At 47.1% G+C, this 20,695-nt stretch overlaps 1 protein-coding gene across 1 annotated transcript; it reads left to right on the top strand.

The window, feature by feature from the left end:
- The first annotated feature begins 900 nt into the window (after positions 1-900).
- Positions 901-19,568, top strand: Gm4131 (predicted gene 4131). The gene is made up of 4 exons (XM_030248250.1): positions 901-1,299; positions 15,185-15,332; positions 17,086-17,320; positions 18,161-19,568. The coding sequence occupies exons 1-4, from the start codon at positions 901-903 to the stop codon at positions 18,333-18,335; spliced, it is 957 nt and encodes a 318-aa protein (XP_030104110.1). The 3' UTR covers positions 18,336-19,568.
- The last annotated feature ends 1,127 nt before the right edge of the window (positions 19,569-20,695 follow it).

Below are 20,695 nucleotides of genomic sequence, written 5' to 3'. Positions count from 1 at the left end.
GTTCTGAATGGAAAACTTGGGGGGAAGGTCTCGGGGGTGCTAAGAACTTGGTGCTTCAGAAAAGTAATTTGCTTGATTTGTGCTATTCTGAGGAGTGAGTCTCTCCCAGTGCGTGCGATCGCTCATCCTCTCGCTGACGCATTGCAATCGCTCATCCTCTCGCTGACGCATTTGTGCTAAAAGTAGTGATCCAGATACCTGAATCCTTCAGCCCTCAAAGGCCTGCTATCAGGTGACCACCTTGAGGTCCTCTTACCGCAGGGCCAGCCTCCTCCAGGACGCTCGGATGGATGCCTGCTCAGAGCCTGGTTTATCAGGGCATCTGCCAGCGCCTGCCAAAGGCCCTGGTTGTGTCCACCCTGGCCTATGAGGGTAGCTGGATCTCACCCAGAGCAACACCCGGGTTTTGTTTGAGGGTATTACAGCAGAGTGAGATTTTATTTCGGAGCTACACAATTCAGCACCAAGGCTAGCTCAACTTAGGCTGACTTCTTAAAACTTCGTGAAGGCAAGCCAAATGGGATGAGACCACTCTTGGGAATGGAAAACGCAAAGGAAATATAATGGTTGAGCAGGTACAGCATCGTGCCCCTTCCCCTCCAACTAAACCTTTCCATGGAAAAGTATAGGACCTATTTGCAACTGTTTAGAAAGGCCTGCCTGGGCACTGTCTCCTGTAGTGGGCCTCTGCATGTTATTTTAGCTGTTCCCTGTAAGGGTCCCTCCATGAGAGAGGTGCAGGTCGCTTGCCTGACAGCTCTTCCTCACTGGGGTTGTGAGAGCTGAGTCTCCTGGGAGGCCGATGGCGCAGGGCCTGCGTATGGGCTCCCCTGCCTGCCGCTGGATCAAGTGACGCTGGTGCTGGCGGCTGACGGTTCCCACGGTGGGAAACTGAGCACCATGTTCAGAAAGATCCACTCCATCCTCCACCACGGCCCACAGAGGAAGGCGGCAGCCGAAGGCCCCTACTACACTGGAGCCAGCCCTACTGTCAGGCTGATTCGCAGTACCTCCATGTACGTGGTTACAGACCACTTCGAGAGGCCCAGCGAGTCCTTAAAGAAGTACAGAAGCATCCACAGCATGGACACCAGCCTGCACTATCTGCAGCAGGAGGACCGCGCCTGGATGTACTCACGCACCCAGGACTGCCTGCAGTACCTTCAGGAGCTGCTGGCTCTGCGCAAGAAGTATCTCAGCAGCCTGGGTGACCTGAGGCCCCGGCGCACACAGGGCGCTGGCTCTACCTCTTCCAAGTCCTCCAAGGGAACAACGCAAAAGACCCCAGGAAAAGGCAAGGTAAGTTTGGAGCCGACTGGCTGTAAGCTCCGTGGTTCTTCCCAGGGCCTTGGGACACTTGCTGCAAGTCCCTGCTCTGGAGAGGGCACCACTGAGTCCTCAGACTTTCAGGGCTCCTGGGTTTGTGGGGAGCTGCTTTTCAGTGCCTAGGAGATCGAGGACCGGATCCAGAGTAGGAAGAAGGAAAAGGGCTTCTGCACTGGGAGGTTCTGCACCTGCGTCTTAACGTATCACTTAGTGCCTGATTTGATAGCGGTAGCTTTTGGGGAACAACGACCAATCTCCCCAAGAAACGATTGCTCTTCTTAAAACAATTGCTGTCATTACATCTGAAAGGCCTCCAGCCAGACACGAGTGTGACGTCATGAAAGAAGCCTTGTGCGTTTGCCTCCCGGATGCTGCTTACTGCAGGGTTTTGCAAACACTGCCTTTCTTTTTTCTTTCCTAGCATTCAGATATGCCAGATCTTCTATGTCTCAAAAGGGGAAACTGAGGTTCAGAAACTGATCCGTATCTGCTGGGTCAGTTGCTTCTTTATTTATGTCCTTAGCATATTTCATTTTATTTTATCTCTAAGACTGGGTCTCTATGTAGCTGAGGATGGCCCTCAACTTACACTCTTCTCACCTGGGCCCCCTGAGTGCTGGGGCTGTAAGCCTGTGCCACCATGCTACCCTGTCCCTGTGCCACCACTTTCTGCTGTGTTGCTTATTAATAGCACCTGTGGTTTGAGAGTTGTCTGTTACATAGTTCTAACAACCGTTCTCCTGATGGCTAGACCAGGTGTTCAGAGAAGACCCCATTCTCTCCCCAGAGTATCCTGCAAGCTCGACAAGGCCTATTAATGTTGAATGGCTGATTGGACTGTCATCAAATCTCTAGGACTTGGCTTTACTCAACAGGTTTCAACTGTTTGCATTTATTACCACATGGAAGTGGGTTAAAGGATCATTTTAACTGTAAAAGTGTGTGGGTGTTGAATCCCATATGGGGAGGGCCTCCCAGTCTGGGGTCAGGATGCTGAGGTCCGTGCCAGTTGGCTATGGGGTTTGAGCCAGTTTCTCCCCTTGGAACAGGCACTGGAGACAAAGGGGGCTGCAGGCCCTGGGCTTCCTTCCAGATTGACTCTCTGGGGATTCTGGGCCTCGCTTAGCTGCTTACCTAGGACAGTGCTGCATTTCGCTCCGATGGGGCCCTCCCTGTTAAGACACAGCTGGCTCCTTATGGTGCTAAGGATGGGGGGTGGATATGCAAGAGCTCTAGCCCAGCGGAGAGCTGCAGTACACATGGCCCCCTACCATGCGTGCCCTCCCCAGGTTATCTGGCACCTCTCTGCTCATAAACTACTCTGTACTTTCCCCACATTTAAAAAGGAATTTGGGAACAGAGACCGGTAGAGGAAAATGGATTTATTTACAGTTTGGCCAGAACTGGAGGTAGAAAATTCTTGGATTCTCTTCCCTTTCCTGGAGCAATGCTACAATTTTATAGAAAAGATGAAACTGAAGCCTGATAGAAAAGTGTATGCTGATGTAGCTATGAGAGAGGCTGTCTGAATGATGTGAAACCTCTTCCAGGAGGCAAGATCCCCCTTCTCCTCTCCTTCCTCCTCTTCCTCCCCCTCCTTTTCTTCCTCCCCCTCCTCTTCTCCTCCCCTCCCCATCCTTATCCTCTCCCTCACCCTCCTCCTTCTCTCCTTCCTCCCCCCTCCTCCTCCCCCTCCTTCTCCATCCCAGTGCCAAGGTTTAAGCCTATTTCTCTGGGTAGGTTTTGTTCTTTGGGCTACTGTTTTAGGGCCACTTACACAAAGAGGCCAGAATATTGAAAGGGAGCTGAAGGTGAACAGACTGAAGTTTGATCCTCAATCTTCTGACTTCTTGGGGCCTGATTTAGTGGCAAAGTTATGGCTGTGACGTCATGCCCGGTGAGGAGTAGTGCCACCCAACAGGTGCTGGCACCCAGTCCCTCCTGCCGCACCAGTGTTTATTACCTCAGAAATGCCAGGCACTTCCAGCCGGCAGCCACAGACCAGCTTCCTTTACCTTCTGCCTACAGAAAGCCTTATGCTGGGCTTGGTAGAAAGAGGACACAGTCAGACTCCAGGACCTGCAATGTGGCTATCAAGAGGCCTCCTCCCTCCTGAAAGGCCCCAATCCTGCCAAGAGTCAGAATTTAGGCCCTGACTCTTCTTTTCCCTGCTCTCTGTTATAGATTGAACTGTATGTCGTCTCTCAAAACTCACACATTGAAGATCTAGTGCCCAGCGCCACAGAAGGCAATCTTATTTAGAAAAAGTGCAACTAAAAGTTTTAGGGTTAAAGCTCGAGTCCAGCAAATTCCAGCTAAGTAGTGGTGAAGGGCAGGGAAAGGAGATTTATTCAATGTGACCACAACAGGAAGAGGAAGAAAGAAAGGAGTTCTGTCATCCCCTTAGTGTCAAAGCCTCGGCTCTGGAAGACATACTGAGCTGGACTCAGCAGTCTGTCCCAATACACCAACTAAAGAGACACGGATGAGTGAACAGTGAACAGTGACCCAGTGGACTAGTGGTGGGAGAGGGGACGTACTGGACGCAGCCGCTGCGTGAGAAGAGGAAGAAAAGCTATCCATCGTTGCAGCACTGATGTGAGTTTACTTTAGTTACATACAGGACAAGAAGGATATATAGGGAAGCAGTCCTGGTCAAGGTGTATTCCCACTCTGTGATGACTTGAATATGCTTGGTCCAGGGAGTGGCACTATTAGGAGGCGTGGCCCTGTTGGAGTGGGTGTGTCACTGTGGGAGTGGGCTTTAAGACCCTACTCCTAGCTACCTGGAAGTCAATATTCTGCTAGCAGCCTTCAGATGAAGATGTAGAGCTCTCAGCAACTTCTGCACCATGCCTGCCTGGATGCTGCCATGTTCCTTCATTGATGATAATGGACTGAATCTCTGAACCTATAAGCCAGCCCCAATTAAATGTTGTCCTTATAAGAGTTGCCTTGGTCATGGTGTCTGTTCACAGCAGTAAAACCCTAACTAAGACACATTCATCACCGACCCATCGCTGGCTTGTCTCTGGTCTGTCTCACGGGGTGGCCTAGTTCATTGTTAGCCCCATGTGACATCTCTTTCTTGGAGGCAAAGCCATTCTCTGGAAGCAGGGCTTTGGCCTTCCCCTGCTGCAAATATGAGATTCCAGGGGAATTTTAACTCTCTCTCTCTCTCTCTCTCTCTCTCTCTGTGTGTGTGTGTGTGTCTGTGTGTGTGTGTATGTGTATGTGTGTGTGTGTGTGTGTGTGTGTGTGTGTGTGTGTGTGAATGCACATGTATGCATGGAAGTCAGAGATCAGCTTCATATATTATAGCTCATGAGCCATCTACCTTGGATTTGGGGACAACATCTCTTTCTCTCTCTGAAATCTGAGGCTCACTGATTGGGCTGGATTGGCCGGCCAGCAAATGCCAGGGACTTTTTAATGTGGGTGCTGGGTGTTGAAATCAAGTCCTCCTGCCTGTGTGGCAAATGCTTTGTTGACCGTTGTGTGTCCTTATCCTTGAAATGTTTAATTCTTGGGAAGCCGTCATTCCATCAGTCTGACAGCACAAATCTTTCTAAAATGTCTCCTCTGCCATCAGAACAGTTCTCTTCTTTGTTTTCAGACCTCAGTTTTGCAGGATTTGGGGTGATATGCTGGCCTCGTGAAAAATCTCTGGGATACTTTTATTCCTGAAACAAATATCACAAGCGGTATTGGAGGGGCTAAGTTCAGAGCACACAGTCAGTGCCAGGTGACCATGGCTCAGAGCCATATCTCTGTAACGTCTCAGCCATTGTTGGAAGGGCTCGCACAAGTGATTCCATCTTTGTTGCTGCTTTTGAGACAGGGTCTTCCTGTGAAGCTCAGGTGGACCCCAAATTCAAGACCCTTCCACTTCAGTCTCTTAATGAAAGGCAAGTAAGTGTTCCCTGCCCATGGCGACCTCAGTCACAGCCTGATAATTCCCCTTCTCACTTCTGAGCAATTTTCTTTGAAGGCATTGATGATTAGCCATCTGGTTTGATATCAACTTCCCTTTCTTACTGGGACAAGATCTGTCCTGATGGGCTGATATGGTCCCATATCCTGAGGGACAAGTAACAGATGCCATGGAGTTAGTGCCAGTAACACCCTTTATGGATAAATTTTAAGCAACTAAGAGATATAAAAGGGATGGCTGTTAGGCCAAGCCCACTCGGAGTCCATTCTTGAATCTTGCTGTCTGTAATGTGGGTGGTATCCTAGTATCTCAGGGGAAAAATCTGTTTGTGACCCTTCGTTTAGAAACTGCTTCTGCATTGCCTAGTCAGCCATCACTGGGAAGGGAGGCCCCTTGGTATTGCAAACTTTATATGCCCCAGTACAGGGGAATGCCAGGGCCAAGAATTGGGATTGGTTGGGTCGGGAATCAGGGCAGGGGGAGGGTATAGGGAACTTTCAGTATAGCATTTGAAATGTATATAAAGAAAATATCTAATTAAAAAAAAAAGAAACTGCTTCTGCAGGCTATTGATAAGCAACAGCCACAAGGGTGTGTAGGATGAATATAAACACAGTCGTATAAAGCAAATACTTAAAACTAGTTTGTTGTTCTGGAGAGATGGCTTAGGAGTGAAGGATATTTGCTGCCCTTCCAGAGGACCCAGACAAACTTCCCAGTACCCACACTGGCTAGTTTACTGTGCTACCTGTAACTCCAGCTCAAAGGACTCCAATAACTTCTCTGGCCTCTGTGGATATATAGATGATATTCGCTCACACATACATGTGCATGTACACATGAAATAAAAATAATACAAACATTAAAAAAGCAAAAGTAAAAAGAAAAGTTTGAAAATTGCATACTTGCTTATAGATATACCACCCAATGGCTAATGTCTTTGATTTAATTGTTAAACAGCCCAGTGTTAGGGCTTACCTAGCCATCCTTGCTTAAAGGTTAGTTAATGATGCAATTAGGAACCACCTTGGGAAAGGTTAGTTCTACCAACAACTCTAGTTTGGAAGAAACTAGCTTGGGCAAGTACTCTGAGCTGGTTGGAACGAAAATGGTCCCGTTAGGCTTATATATTGCAGTGCCTCATCCCCATTTGGTGTAACTGTTTGGGAAAGATTAGGAGATGTGACCTTGTGGGAGGAGGTGTGTCACTGTTGGAGTGGGCTTTGAAGTTCAAAAAGGGCTCAGTTAATTCTCTCACTCTGCCCACTACCTGTGGATGAGAACGTAAGCTCTCGGTGGCTACTACTATAGCACCACACCTGCCTGTTGCCGTGCTCCCTGCCGTGGTGAGCATGTATGCTAAGCCTCCGAAACTGTAAGCAAGCCTCCAAGAAACTCTTTCTTCCAACTGTCATTGTGTCTTATCACTGCAAGAAGAAAGTAGCTAAAGCACTCTCCTAAGCAATGCATCTTAGAAGGCTTACGTAAACCAGCGTGGCATTCATTACGTGCTTTGTTAGGATACAGAGAGTTAGGTTTTAGCTTTATATTAGTACCTAAAAGTGTGTGTCTTAACTGTATCTCATTAACAAGTTTTATAAGCAAAAATTTTAAAGGCAAAAAATGTAAAATTCACTTTAAATTACTATTAGAAATTAAAATGGGTACATCTTATTCTGTGCTCTCTATGACTATTTATTATTTATGTTCTGGTTTTCTGAGTCAGGGTCTCATGACAATCCCACTTCACCTTCCCAAGTGCTGACGTTACAGAGATTTCTAGAATCGTGGGACTTGTGGGTCAGGGATAGATGGTATTAGCTTCTAGCGTCTTCTCTGATTAAATGATACTTCGAAATGGGTATTTGTCTTTATCTCTGCTTCTTGGCATTTACCATCTAATCCTCAGGATCCGCCATCATAGTGCCTTAGGAGGGACTGAAGGCAGAAAAGACCAAGGGAAGGTGAGAGAGTCAGACCAGCAGCCATGGGGAAAGGTTGGCCTGGTTACCAGTGATCAATTCATTATCTGTGTAATAGACTCCCCATATAAACTCCCCAAGCTGAGGTTCAGGAGTCTTCCTACCAGAACACTTGGAGGATCTGGACTATAGCGCCCACTAGGGGACATGGAAACTGCTTTTTCTGAACAGCACACCACACCCATCCCTCTACCTTTGTTTATGGGTTTGCTTTATAACACCCTTCATAATAACAGCAGAGTCCTGGGAGCCACTATGCAAGCTAACTGAACCCAGGAGGAGGTATGGGAACCCTGGCTTATACCTGTTCAGTCATGTTGAGAGAAACAAGTCTCATCTCAAAGGAATAAAAGATAAGGTTTAGTCCAGCGCATATTTTGAAGTTCCCATGACCCACGAACACACATTTGGATCTTTCCAAATGTAATGATCTCATGTAGAAGCAGTTTTGTGGAGTTATGTAGCAACAGAACAAAGGAAGTCATAAATCAAGACAACTTAAAAACTCATGGGTGGGTGTGCCAGAGAATCAATCACACAAGATGGAGGACTTTCCCTTACAGGTCTCAGACGCTGTCTGATGACGTTCCAGATTTTAGGTTGGTGGGAGCTGGTGGGTCTACTAAGTTAATAGATTCCACAATATCTATCCTTCCTGGGATGTTAGTACTGACACAGAGGTAGACGTGTCGGGGACTAACTAGTGCACGATAAGGTGATTATCTGGGCCTGCATCATTCCAACCTCTGCACAGCACTTCAGCTGTGATCAACCACTCGCTGCAGACACAGCTTCCTTCCAGGAATTCTCAATCACAGTCAGAAGCACAGATAGAATGATGATGGCCTGTGGCAGGTGGGCAGATATGAAAGGAGCGACTGGAACGGAGCCTTCCCCCTGTGGGATCTGATATTAACCTCAGATACACCTGAGGCCAGCCATTGCTGAGTTCACAGTTATGCTTTCCCTCTCGTGGTGTTGAGCCATAGTAGACAATGGTGACAATGAGCTGTCCTAGGGTTCTTTTCCCTTTTTTTTTATCTCCTTGTGTTGATCTCCTCAGCTCTGCTCTCTACTTCACTGAGTTTTCATTCAATCCGAGCAAGCTGACCGATGCTTACCTGTGGAAAACCTGTATGTGGATATGTGCATGCCTGCGTTCAAGCCCTGTGACTATACTTTCTCTGAGTTGTTTTTCCTATAACGAACTCACATTGTTCCTTTAGAAATAAAACCCCAATTCAATTATGAACACCCCTTTCTTTAAATGCTATAGTATAAAAAAGAATAGATGCGTTTTGGAGTCGGGTGTTTGGGTGCACATCTTTAATCTCACCAGGAAACAGAGTCAGGTAGATTTCTGTGAGTTTCAGGTCAGCCAGGGGCATATAAAGAGACCCTGTCTAACACAAAGGAAGAAAAGGAACAAAGATACATATTGTTTGGGGCATGGTCCTGAGCCTCCTGGCTGAGGATGGCAGAAGGCAAGATGCTGTAGTTGGAGCCCTGGAAACTTACCTTAAAGTCCTTTGACTAAATCACATGTTGTAGATGGTGTCCCATGTGGTTGGTAGAGAGCATCTCACAGAAGAGGTGTGGACTTAATGCTGGGCAGCAGCAACACGCGTGTCTCCGTGCACACAGGCAGAACATTAGTGTGGAAGAGCCCGTCTGGTTCTGTCTGTGGCCACCAGTGTGAAGACTTCAAGGAGGAGAGACCACAGGAGCTGACTCTGACCAATGAGCCAGGGTTGTGGTGGGGTGGGAGGGCACAGACAGGGGTGAAAGAACAAGAGGGGCAAGGAACTTGGGGAGGGGGCGTTTCCTTGCCCTGGGGAGCATCTGGCTCCCCTCCCCTCTCTTTGCTGTTTACATGGGAAGTTCATTTGGCAGGACTCAGGCTTCCCGTGGATAATTACTGACAGAGTCTAAAAGAAAAGAAACAGCCCAGGTACCAATAGGACAGGTGAAGCCAGGCAGGATGGCAGATTGAAGAGATGTAGGAAAACACTGGAAATTGCCTTCAGGGATTCAGAGACTAAAGTGGGAAATGCAATGGGGTTTGGTTTGGAACAACACAATAGATTCCACGTAGGATAAGTAATTCAAGCCTGCTGCTTGATGAGGCAGCAGGGCCATGGGCGCATGGGTGATGATAACCATAGGGACCTGTGAAAGCAAGGGAGTGTCTGCTGTTCTTTGGGACAGATCTCCTTAGAGGGTGATTTTCCTCCCCAGTGGCTGGAAAAGGGCAGATGGCAAAGGGACCAGAGAGCCTCAGGGGGAATCAGTCTGCACCAGAAAGCAGGCTACATTACACCAGGCCTTTCTGCACAGTTAAGGTAGAGAGGAAGCAATGGGTCTGCCTGGAATTCTGAGCTCATGCTTACAGGATCTTGCTCTCGCCTAGCATGCTGGTAACAGACACCTTAGCCTGCAGACCATTTCTTTTTCTTTTGCCAAAGAGGTTTTCCTATCACATCAACCTTTGTCCCAGTCTTTGTGACAGGGGGAATTGCCATGGGTGTGGATCATGGGTGTGAATGGGGTTGTGCACATGTGATAGCCCGAGGCTAACCTTGGTTATCAGTACTTAACTTTCACTGTATTTGAGATAGGGTCTCCTGTTTGCCACTGTGTACACCAGGCTAACCATCATAGGGATTCTCCACCTAGATCACCATAGAAGAGCTAGTATTACAGATGTGTGTCTTCTTGCCTAGCTTCATGTGGCTTCTGGGGATCCAAGATCAGGGCTCCATGCTCAGGAGGCACCAAGCCACGCCTCTGACCCTAGAGAGATGGCTCAGTGGTTAAGAGCCCTGGCTGCTCAGGTTGGATTCCCAGAACCTGTGAAGTGACTCACAGCTATCTACAGTACCAGGGATCCAATGCTTTCTTCTGGTCTCTAAAGGCACTGCACACAGATGGTGCACATACATATATATGTAGACAGAACACTCATAAAATAAAAAGTACTTATTATTATTATGTGTGTGTAAGCATGCTGTATGTGTGGGCTGCATCACGGCATATGTGTGGAGGTCAGGGGTTCTCTCCTAGTGTGATTATATGGGCTCCGGGGATCAAATTTAGAGTTCTTAGGCTTTTGCAGCAAGTGCCTTTACTTGCTGACTCATCTTGCTGGATCCTCAGCTTTTTTTTTCCTTAATAAAACACAGTTCATTATGTAGCCCAGGCTAGCCTTTAACTCACCAACCACCTGCTGTTTCAGCCTCCTGGATGTCAGAATTGTATGCTTACACCACTGTGTGAGGTCTACATGTCTGCTCATATTTCCAGAGAGAAATGATGGGAGACAGACAACGACTAATGAAGGGATATAGTATACAAGAAGAGGTTGTCATGGAGACTGCCGCTCTCTTAAGCAATGGTTCCAATTTGGTGGAACTACGAACATTGTTGTGGTTTTCCAAACACTAAACTAAAGTGAAAAAAGGAGCAGCCCTTAAAACTGAAAACTACCTGTAGCCTACGATGGTGGCTGATCAAGTCAACAGCATAATCAATCACACCAGAAAGAGCTACTGCAAAAGGCCTTGGGGGCAAGGAAAGGCTCAGGACACAGGGCCCTCAGTTGCATTCCAGGTAAATGGTTGGGAACGCTTTGAAATGATCATGCACAATAAGATACAGCAAGTTATTTTGCTAATGTCATATGGAACCCAGATATCCAGAGTAGAAGAGATACAGATGAAAATAAAAATGAAAAAAATTATAAAACAATTTGAGAAATGCTCAGGATCTAGAAACCTAGAAAGAATAACATTTCCATTTTAATTAATTGAATTAATCAGTTAGTTGATAAGCTTATGTTTTGATGATACTATAAACTAAACCCTGGACTTCATTTGTTCTAGGTAAAAACTCAACCATTGAGCTATGTCACCACGCCATGTTTCTAATATTTTATTTTATAATTTTAAGTAGGGTGCCATAAAGTCCCGTTCCTCTGCCTCCCCTTCCCAGGCACTGAGATGTCAAGCAGGAGCTACTGCTCCTTGCCCATACCCATTTCTACAACAACAACTTTCCTTTGAGCACCAAATAGCTGAAGTCCCTGGGAAATCAGCCAGGCTAAAACTCCAGGGGAGAGTTAGATGCTGCTGGTGGTAAGCCTTGGTAGTTACTGGGGACAGGCAGGGGAGGCAGAGGCAGGGGGCACAGCTCCCTGCTGTCATTCCCAACAGCCTAACTAGTTTGCCTACAGTTTTTAGGCCATGACCTCAGGCCAAACCAGATCTTAGCTTTGATGCAGAGAAGACTTTCAGGACTGGCCAGCTTAAGCTGAGCTGGAGTTTATTGATATTTTCATGTGGGCTTAAGCAGCAGGCTTGAGTAAAGAAGAAATTCGCAGAAGAAAGTAAGATACACCAGGGAGGAGGTGTGGGTTTCCCGGAGTCAAGGAAGTGCAGGTTTGGGCTCTCACAAAACTCATATATCAGCTTTTGATGGGGTTTGAAGTAACTCTTTAGTGAGTGGTTGAGAAGCCTAAATGAGCTCATTGGGTTTCTGAGGGCACAAGAGAAGATTACAATTGACAAGGTCCCCAAAGAAGCAAGAAAGTAGGACACATTTATGCAAAGTTAATAGGTTGGTTCTTTTTTTGTTTTTTTGTTTGTTTGTTTGTTTGTTTTGTTTTGTTTTGTTTTGTTAATTTCAGGCAATGTCTGGGAAAAGGCATTGAGGCCGGAAGCCTGACACATTGTTACCTGAACATGAAGTATCCATACATGAAAAGAATGTGAACTGTATGTCTTCAGCCTTTGTAGCAAATGTTCATTGTGTTGAAAACATGTGGCAAGAGGACTCCGTCTGACTCTGGGGCAGGAGGGCTCTTTTTCTTGCTCGTGTCTTTGTCATGTCCCCTTCTTTCTCTCCTGCCCCAGCAGGACAGCTGCACCTGCTCTTGTGAGGCAGCCATACATGTGGAAACCCCCTAAAGCTGTTGACAGATGACAGTAGCAAAGCATGAACTGGGGCAGTGGGAGTGGGGCTCAGAGGGCCACAAATATGGGGAGCTTTCTATTGTCATAAGTGGATGTTCACAAAAGGCAGGCAGATCCCAAGCCAGTATCCCTTGCAATGCAGGCCTATGGGAGGGACCAGCTGCTGAGGGAAGTTCATAAAGCCAGGCTAGACTGTTTTTCTTTCTCACAAGTTTCCTGGAAAGGGAAATAGGGCCGTTTATGAGGACTATTGAGCCCAAGACTACAGATGCTCAGGAGGGCAAAGCCCCTGAGAAGCTCGTGTTCCCAAACATAGTGTACTGCCTAAGGTTAGGATTGGTCATACCAGCAGACTGTCCCCCTGCCTCCCACCACCAGGCAAGCAAGCATCTAGAAGTGAACAGTAGTGGAACTCTGATAAGAGGCAGCCACAGCATGAAGGATCCTCTGTCAAGTGCACCACAGTGGGACCTGTGCTGAAGAGAAAGACACTCTTCGGAACTAATTAGCCTTCACTTTAAACATGGTGTTTCAAGAGAAATACACATATTTTTCTTGCGTGCATGGTAACCATAGAAACAAAAGATTTTTAACATCAGCAGATTGCCCAAGACTGACAAAAAGCCAAACCGAAGACCTAGCAAGGCAAAGACAGTTTTCAGATATTAAAACCCTCTGTGCCTATTGACAACACATCATCCAAGGAAAGGAAAATGACAGCAGCATCAAGAAACAAGGCCCTTACCAGAAAAGACGCAGAGAGACAGATGCTGGGACCAGCTGAAGGGAATTGTTTTTAAGCAATTATTGATACTTCAATGTCCAAGCGGAAAACATGGAAAGCATACAGCGTCTGATGGAAAAATCCAGTAAGAAGATAGAAACTTCCCAATGAGTCCAAAGGCCAGACCAGAAAAGACACAGATACACCATTTCCCAATGAGTCCAAAGGCCAGACCAGAAAAGACACAGATATGCCATGCCCAGCTCACTGTGAGTGGCACCCTTGGGCTGGTGGTCCCCGGGGTCTATAACAAAACAGGCTGAGCAAGCCATGAGGAACAAGCCAGTAACTAGCACTCCCCCGTGGTCTCTGCTTCAGGGCCTGCCTGTAATTCTTGCCTTGGGTTCCTGTCCTGACATTGCTGGATACTGGACTGTAGTTATGCAATGAAATCAACCCTTTCTTCTCCAACTTACTATTGGTCATGGTGTTTTATTGCAGCAATAGAAACCCTAACTATGACAGATATTAGTACAAGAGAGTAGGCAATTGCTGTGAGAGACCTGACCGGGTTTTCACGAGGATTGTGGGAGGACTTTGGGACACTGGGCTAGAAAAGCCATTGAGTATTCAGAGCTTGATGAATTGTCATGGGAATATGAAGGATAATGCTGAGAGCAGGGCTGGCTCCTGGAGTTTCAGAGGGACGTCTGAAAGATTCCATTAAAGAATCTCAGGCTGTTCAGTATTTTGAACTAAAATTTCATGGCTCTGGTCAGCTGGAGCTAAAGAATCTGCTGAGATAAGCAGAAATAAGCATCTCTGAGGCAAGTCTTCAGGCACGTGTTTCTCAAGGCCAGCGCACAGAAGCTGTGGGACAGAGGGGCCACAGCTGTACCTATGCTGGCAGCTGAACTTGGGAAGAGAAAGTATTTAAGTGTGTACTGTGGTGCTTCAGCAGTTTTTGCTATAAGAAGCCCGTTGAAATTCCAAAAAAGAAAAAGAAAATAAGAAAGAGATTACGTGTTAGTGTTTCCTAGTCATAGGATGCCCACCACAACACGCACCCAGAGATGCCACGCCACATTCTACTCTGTAAACTTAGTTCTGTTCATGGTTAATGCATGTGCACATACCACTCCCGGAGCCTCACAGAACCCGGAGTCCATATTTCATCCAACAAGCCCACATTAACAAATAGTGTCCTGTCGGTTTCTCTGGAATTCTTCACAGTGTTTTTCTCAGTTCATGTGTCTATCCTGCTCATGTCACTTGGAGTTCAACGTAGATCCCACCACAGTACCCTGGCTTCCATGAGGTGGGCGCCTCTCAGTGTTTGCGAGTCACCTTCTCCCTGTAAAGCAGTTTGACAGCTGCTGTGAAGGCAAACCAAGGGGGAATTATATTCTCTAGTGTCTGACAACAAATTATGACCAGGAAGGAAATCAATGTATTATCTTCTCTTTCACGATCCCCTTTGAAATGAGAAATCCGGCAACAGTCATGGATTCTCCTCCCACAAAACTCTCAGACAACTGTGCCTTTACATTTCTTTAATTGACATGTAATAGTTATACATATTTATGATATATGATATTAGAGTGTGATGATTTGATACAAGTGTGCAGTATGTAGTGATCATGTTGTGATGATGGATGGGTGGTTCCACTTTCTTGCTTTTTTTTTTGTTTGTTTGTTATTTTTCGAGACAGGGTCTCTCTGTGTAGCCCTGGCTGTCCTGGAACTCACTCTGTAGATCAGGCTGGCCTCGAACTCAGAAATCCGCCTGCCTCTGCCTCCCAAATGCTGGGATTAAAGGCGTGCACCACCACTAATTCTGTTGAATGTCTTTGAGCCCCTCTTCTGGTACTTTATAAGACATATAACAAATTGTAACTACAGCCACCACTATGCTGATTCCATCTATTTTGCAGCAAATGGCAAGATTCCATTCTTCTCTGTAGGTACAAAAAATTTCATCCTTTAAAAAAATCCATTTGTCCATCGATAAGTATCACAATTAAATCTGTATCTTGGCCATCAAATTTTCCTCTGAAACCTCACAAATACAAAACCCCATGAATATTTAGTTTTAGGAATACTAATTTTTTCAATGTGTCTGGATTGTTGTACCTGAGGATATTCAAGATACTCCCAGCTAACTCTCTCTCTCTCTCTCTCTCTCTCTCTCTCTCTCTCTCTCTCTCTCTCTCTCTCTCTCTCCCGCACCCCAATTCCTCTGTCACAGAAAGCAGTCTCAAAGAAATACTCCCAGTTCAGCAGCGATGTGGCTGAGGCCATCGCCTTCTTTGACTCCATCATTGCAGAGCTAGAGACAGACAAACGGCCGAGAGCTGCTGAGGCTGACCTGCCTAACGAAGACGTGGACTTCGATGGTAAGTGCAGGGGAGGCGCCTAATGTGGTGAGGGGAAGCAGGGCTGAGAGTGGGCTCCTGGGATGGCACCAGGGACCACACCATCCTGACCGAAAAGAACTCCTCTGCTGGCATGTCAGCCTGATTCCTCTCCCTTGTCTCAGTCACCCTTGCTGTCAGTGCCCAGCCTACATCTGTGGTTCATTTACTACAGCTGTCATGGTGGGACTTCCCTAAGACGCCAATGGGGAAGAGCAAGAGGAAATGATTAAAGAGAGAAGTTATTGACCGGCTAATGTCTTACAGGGGAAACGCTTCTGTTTTTCAAGATGAGAAAAAGAAATCTGAAATGTGAACATTCCTTTTTTTTTTTTAAGATTTATGCATTTTATGTATGTACACTGTGTCTTCAGACATGCCAAAAGAGGGCATCGAATCCCATTACAGATGGTTGTGAGCCACCATGTGGTTGCTGGGAATTAAACTCAGGACCTCTGCAAGAGCCATCAGTGCTCTTAACTGCTGAGCCATCTCTCCAGCCCAGTGAACATTTTCCTTCTTTCTTTCTTTCTTTCTTTCTTTCTTTCTTTCTTTCTTTCTTTCTTTCTTTCTTTCTTCCTTCCTTCCTTCCTTCCTTCCTTCCTCTCTCTCTCTCTCTCTCTCTCTCTCTCTCTCTCTCTCTCTCTCTCTCTCTCTCTCGCTTTCTTTTTTTTTTTTTTTTTTTGACACAGGGTTTCTCTGTGTAGCCCTGGCTGTCCTGGAACTCACTTTGTAGACCAGGCTGGTCTCGAACTCAGAAATTCACCTGCCTCTGCCTCCTGAGTGCTGGGATTAAAGGTGTGCGCCACCACGCCCAGCCCCCAGTTAACATTCTTAATGGTGCATTCAAAATGACTAAGATGGTGGTACTGGAATCGGGAGGAACAAGCCACAGGACAGCCAGTGAGAGAGCTCAGCGGCAAAAGTGTTTGAGCCTGAAAAACTGAATTAAATCTCCAAAGACAACTAACTCGTAAAGGCTGTCTTTTGATACACCTCACCCCCCCCCCCAGAATAGCACCAATAATCTATGTTCACTGTAAATCAAATTAACCAAACAGCACAGCAGAGATTTAAAAGTGCGAGGAGTCATGGCTCAGCAGTTACAAGCTCACATTGCTCCCACAGAGGACCAGAATTCAGTCCCCAGCACCCACACTGGGCTTCCATAGCTCTAGCTTCAGAGGATTCAGCACTGTCTTCTGGCCTCCGAGAGCACCCATACTCACATGCACATAATTAAAACCAAAAGCTAATTTAAAAAAGAAACTAAAAAACCTTTACCATCTGTAAGTCACCATCCACTGTTAACACTTGGGCATGTGACTTTCACAAAGGGCTTTCAACACACTCAATTTTTATTTATATTTTCCTTTTAACGAAAATAGCATCTCTTTGAACAATATTCAGTACACTGGGGCGTCTTTCCAAGTCAACGAGTACAGATCTGGGCTCTGTCCCAGTCGGAGCCTGCCCTGGCCCCTGCAGCCTGCTGAGTCAGATTCTGCGCCATGGCCACTGCAACCACCCACAGAGTCAGACTTCGACCCCCTCGCCCCTGTAGCCTCCTGCTGAGTCAGACTCCGCCCCCTGGCCCCTGCAGCCTCCCTCAAAACTCCCCATAGTGAGCTCCATCTTCCCTTCCCTGTGGATTCTCTACCTGTTCATGCTCTCCTTTACTTTCTGCTCCCCAGACAGCGGCCATCTGCCCAGGTCACTTGCTTCTCTCTTCCAGTGGCTACCAGCTCACAGGAGCACAGCTTGCATTCCAACTGGATTCTGCGGGCACCGCGCAGACATTCCGAGGCCATTGCTGCCCATGCCACCGCGGACAGTCGGTTTCGGAGGAGCACAGAGCACAGGGTCGCTGGCACCCAGCGGAGGCTTGAGAGACACCCCATTTACCTGCCCAAGGCTGTGGAAGGGGCGTTCAACACCTTGAAATTTAAGCCCAAAGCCCACAAAAAGGAGTAAGTGCTTGGAATGAACAGAACCAGAGCAGTCTCAAACGCCCCAGACTCCAGTATATTGGTCCCTTATTCCCAAGGGCTGAAGTGGTTGATTTTACAGGGCAAAGGTCAGGGATGGGGTGGTGGTGGTGGTAAGATGTTTTCTCACAAGCTGCACTCCCCCAGCCTAGCTCACTGCTCTGACCTTGCTTCCATCCCTTCTGTCCCCTTCTCTCTGGTCCGCTGCTTACACCTTCTGGATATCTCTATTGTCATTTGGGTTGTACAGAGCAGAGCACCCGGCAGGAGACAACGTTGTTACAGGGGAGACATTGTTGCTTTGGAAGACAGTGGCGAACCTGAACCTGCTCTGCAGGACTTCCTGCTGGCCTGGCTCCTGTGGGGACACTGCCACTGGCTCCTGTGGCCTCTCTCCGGACACATCCTTTTCTCTTTAAGACTATTTTTCATGACCAAGTCCCACATTCCCCGTACCTCATGCAGGACAATCACTGGGCCATGTCACAGGATACAAGGGCCTATTCAGACTCCATAGCTGTCCTCTCATAAGCCACTCAACTCTGGTGGAATCAGCGTTTCCTTGATAACTTTTTACTTCCATGGTAATAAGAAATGTGCTTGACATAGTTTAACCTTGGCCCAGCACTTACCCTTGACCTTCTCCTTCAAGATCAGGTCAAAGCCCACCTGAAGTCCAGCCACACCCTACCCTGTACCACCATAAGGTTTCCCCCAAGGCCTCGAACTGGGGAAGCAACATGATGTTGTCTGCAGGAGTGGTGGGAATGTGGGTCTCCCTCTCCTCTATGCACTCGACTTTCTTCTCTCCCTCCCTTGCAGCCTGCGAAGCTCCGGACAGATCCTTCGCAGCTTCTCCAAAGAGGACATGGAGTGGGACGAGGAGTTCTTCACACAGGAGTCCCCGCTGTCCCTGGAAGATGAGCATTATGAGACAGAGAATCCCAAAGGGGAGTGGCTGGTCCGAGAAAGACTCTGGGAACGGACAGTGCCCTGATTGGACTTGCCTTAGCCTGGGTCTATGACAGGAGGGCTGCTTTCAGGGCAGTGTGAGATGCTCAGTTAGAGTTAAAAAAAAATGAAATTATAAAGCTGTAAGACAACCAAACTCCTCAACGCGCTACCCGTCCAGAGCCCAGCTAGTGCCAAAAAGAAGCTGAGTTTCCCAGGGGGACATGTCCTGGGGGAGTCAGAGCCTGGGCTTCCCACAGGAGTGGCCAGGAGAAAGCTGAGCCTGGCTGCTGGTGTTCCAGAGCAGAGGCGCAGGGGACCTGAATGAGTGTCCCTGCCACATTGCCTAGCCTGTCACACGTAGGAGGTTGTGCAGATGGCTGCAGGTAATATGCTCAGAACTAGAAAGGAGCCAATCTGGAGTTCTGGCTCAAAGTGTCCAAGACTGTGTCCCAGAAGCCTATTGGTGAAGTCTTGAGTCCCCTCCTTTCATGCAAAACACAGTTAAGAAAGCACCCACTCTGCGCTAGGTCTTTTCGGGGTTTCCAGAATCTTCTGCTGCTAGGCTAAAAATGAGGCCAATATCCTTTTGGTCGGGTAGAGGAAGGTCGCGTCAGGGCTTCTTTGTGATCACACTGTCGCCCTCAGCCCAGTAGTTCTGCTCCTCCACGCAGACAGCTGGCTCAAGGTGGTAGAGGTAGGCAAGTCTTCTCTAATTCTCCCTTCTAGTTCTCACACACATAAAGCTGTATCCATGCAACCAGCTCACCGCAGGCTCTGCATCTCCCCGTTAACAGGTAGCTGTAGCATGATGTTCTTTCTGTCTAGGAAGAATTTTGTGGTTTAGCCATTGGCTGACTCACGGCTCCACTTTCAGTGTGTGCTTCATATACAGTCCAGCACACAGTCTTTATTTGGGCATAGAGTTACATCTATTAAGGTTACAAGCCACTGGTCGAAGAAGACACTCCACTTTGACCTGCCTGCTTCTTCTCTCATCCAAATACTAACCAGGTGTCTTAGACACTATCCCGTTGCTGTGATAAGACACCATCAGAGGCAGCGTACAGAAGAAAGGGTTTATTTGGAGCGTACAGTTCCAGAGGCTGAGCCCATGACCATCATGTAGGGAAGTAATGACTGCAAGCAGGCAGGCATGGCGCTGGAGCAGAAGCTGAGAGCTCGCATCTTGAAACAACAACCACAAGGGAGAGAGGGAGGGGACAGAGAGAAAGAGAGAGAGAGAAAAAAAGAGAGAAAGGGAGAGAGAGAGAAAGAGGGAAAGAGAGAGAGGGAGAGAGAGAGAGAGAGAGAGAGAGAGAGAGAGAGAGAGAGAGAGAGAGAGAACACAAGTTAACTGTGAATAGTTTCTGCTGCTTTGGAAACCTTGAAGTCATCCCAGTAATACACTTCCTCCAACAAGGCCACACCTCCCAATCCTTCCCAAACAGTTCCACCAACTGGGTCCCAATATTAAAATAGATGTGCCTATGGAACCATTCTCAATAAAACCATCATACCTGGCCTATACCTGCCCAGCTTCTGAGAGAGCTGAGATCAAGTGTGCTGGTGGGGAGGTGTTGTGGGTGTCGGTAGACATTCCTCACTGACTTCCGGCATCTTATTATACAAGGATGACTTTTCAAGGAGCATCCCCATAAATGTTAGCCTGCCTGGGATAGGGAAACTGACATAGAGAGAGAGGCACCACCTAAATCAAGCCAGGCACACTCTAGGCTTTATGACAACTGCATAAAGTCCTGTGCGGTGCTTGCTTTTTAAAAATCAAATAGTAATAATTAAAACCCTTATTTATGTTATCTTTTGTGTCTGAAGCTGAGAATTTTTAACTCTGAAGAAAAGTGAGAGCAACTATACAGCAGCCCTAAGAACATCAAGCCAACATTTCCTAGGTGACCACACAACTGTCCTTTGTGTCCTCCTCTACATTGTTTTTCAAGTGCCAATGACACTGTCTAGGAGGTTTCTTTCATTTGTTGCTTAACCAAAACAGCAACATCTCCAGAGGCTTTTTTTTCCCCTTTTTTTCCTTTTTCTTTCTTTTTCTTTTTTTTTTCTTTTTTTTTTTTGTATACAGCTTTAATGCTGTGGTCCATCTGCACAGATTTCTTCCCTGAATGTGGCTTTCTTTAAAGTTCTGTGTTTGAAAGCTCTTTGCTGGGAACAAACTTGGGTCTTGTGTCTAAAGATAAATCAAGGGAGCCAGATGGAGAAGATGCTCAGAGCCCAGCGAACTTTCTTTTTCTCTGGGGTTTCTTCTCTGGGATACAAAGCTATACCAGTCCACTTTGCTTGGGGTTTTAAAAGCTTTTGTCTTTAGTAAGACAGCCTGCTGTCTAAGAGGTGTACTCATGTTCATGGTTCTAAGAGGTGTACTCATGTCTA

This window comes from Mus musculus, chromosome 14 (genome assembly GCF_000001635.26).
Source record: "Mus musculus strain C57BL/6J chromosome 14, GRCm38.p6 C57BL/6J".
Taxonomy (NCBI): domain Eukaryota; kingdom Metazoa; phylum Chordata; class Mammalia; order Rodentia; family Muridae; genus Mus; species Mus musculus.
Note: the sequence above shows the minus strand (reverse complement) of the source record. Positions and strands in the feature narration are given on the sequence as shown.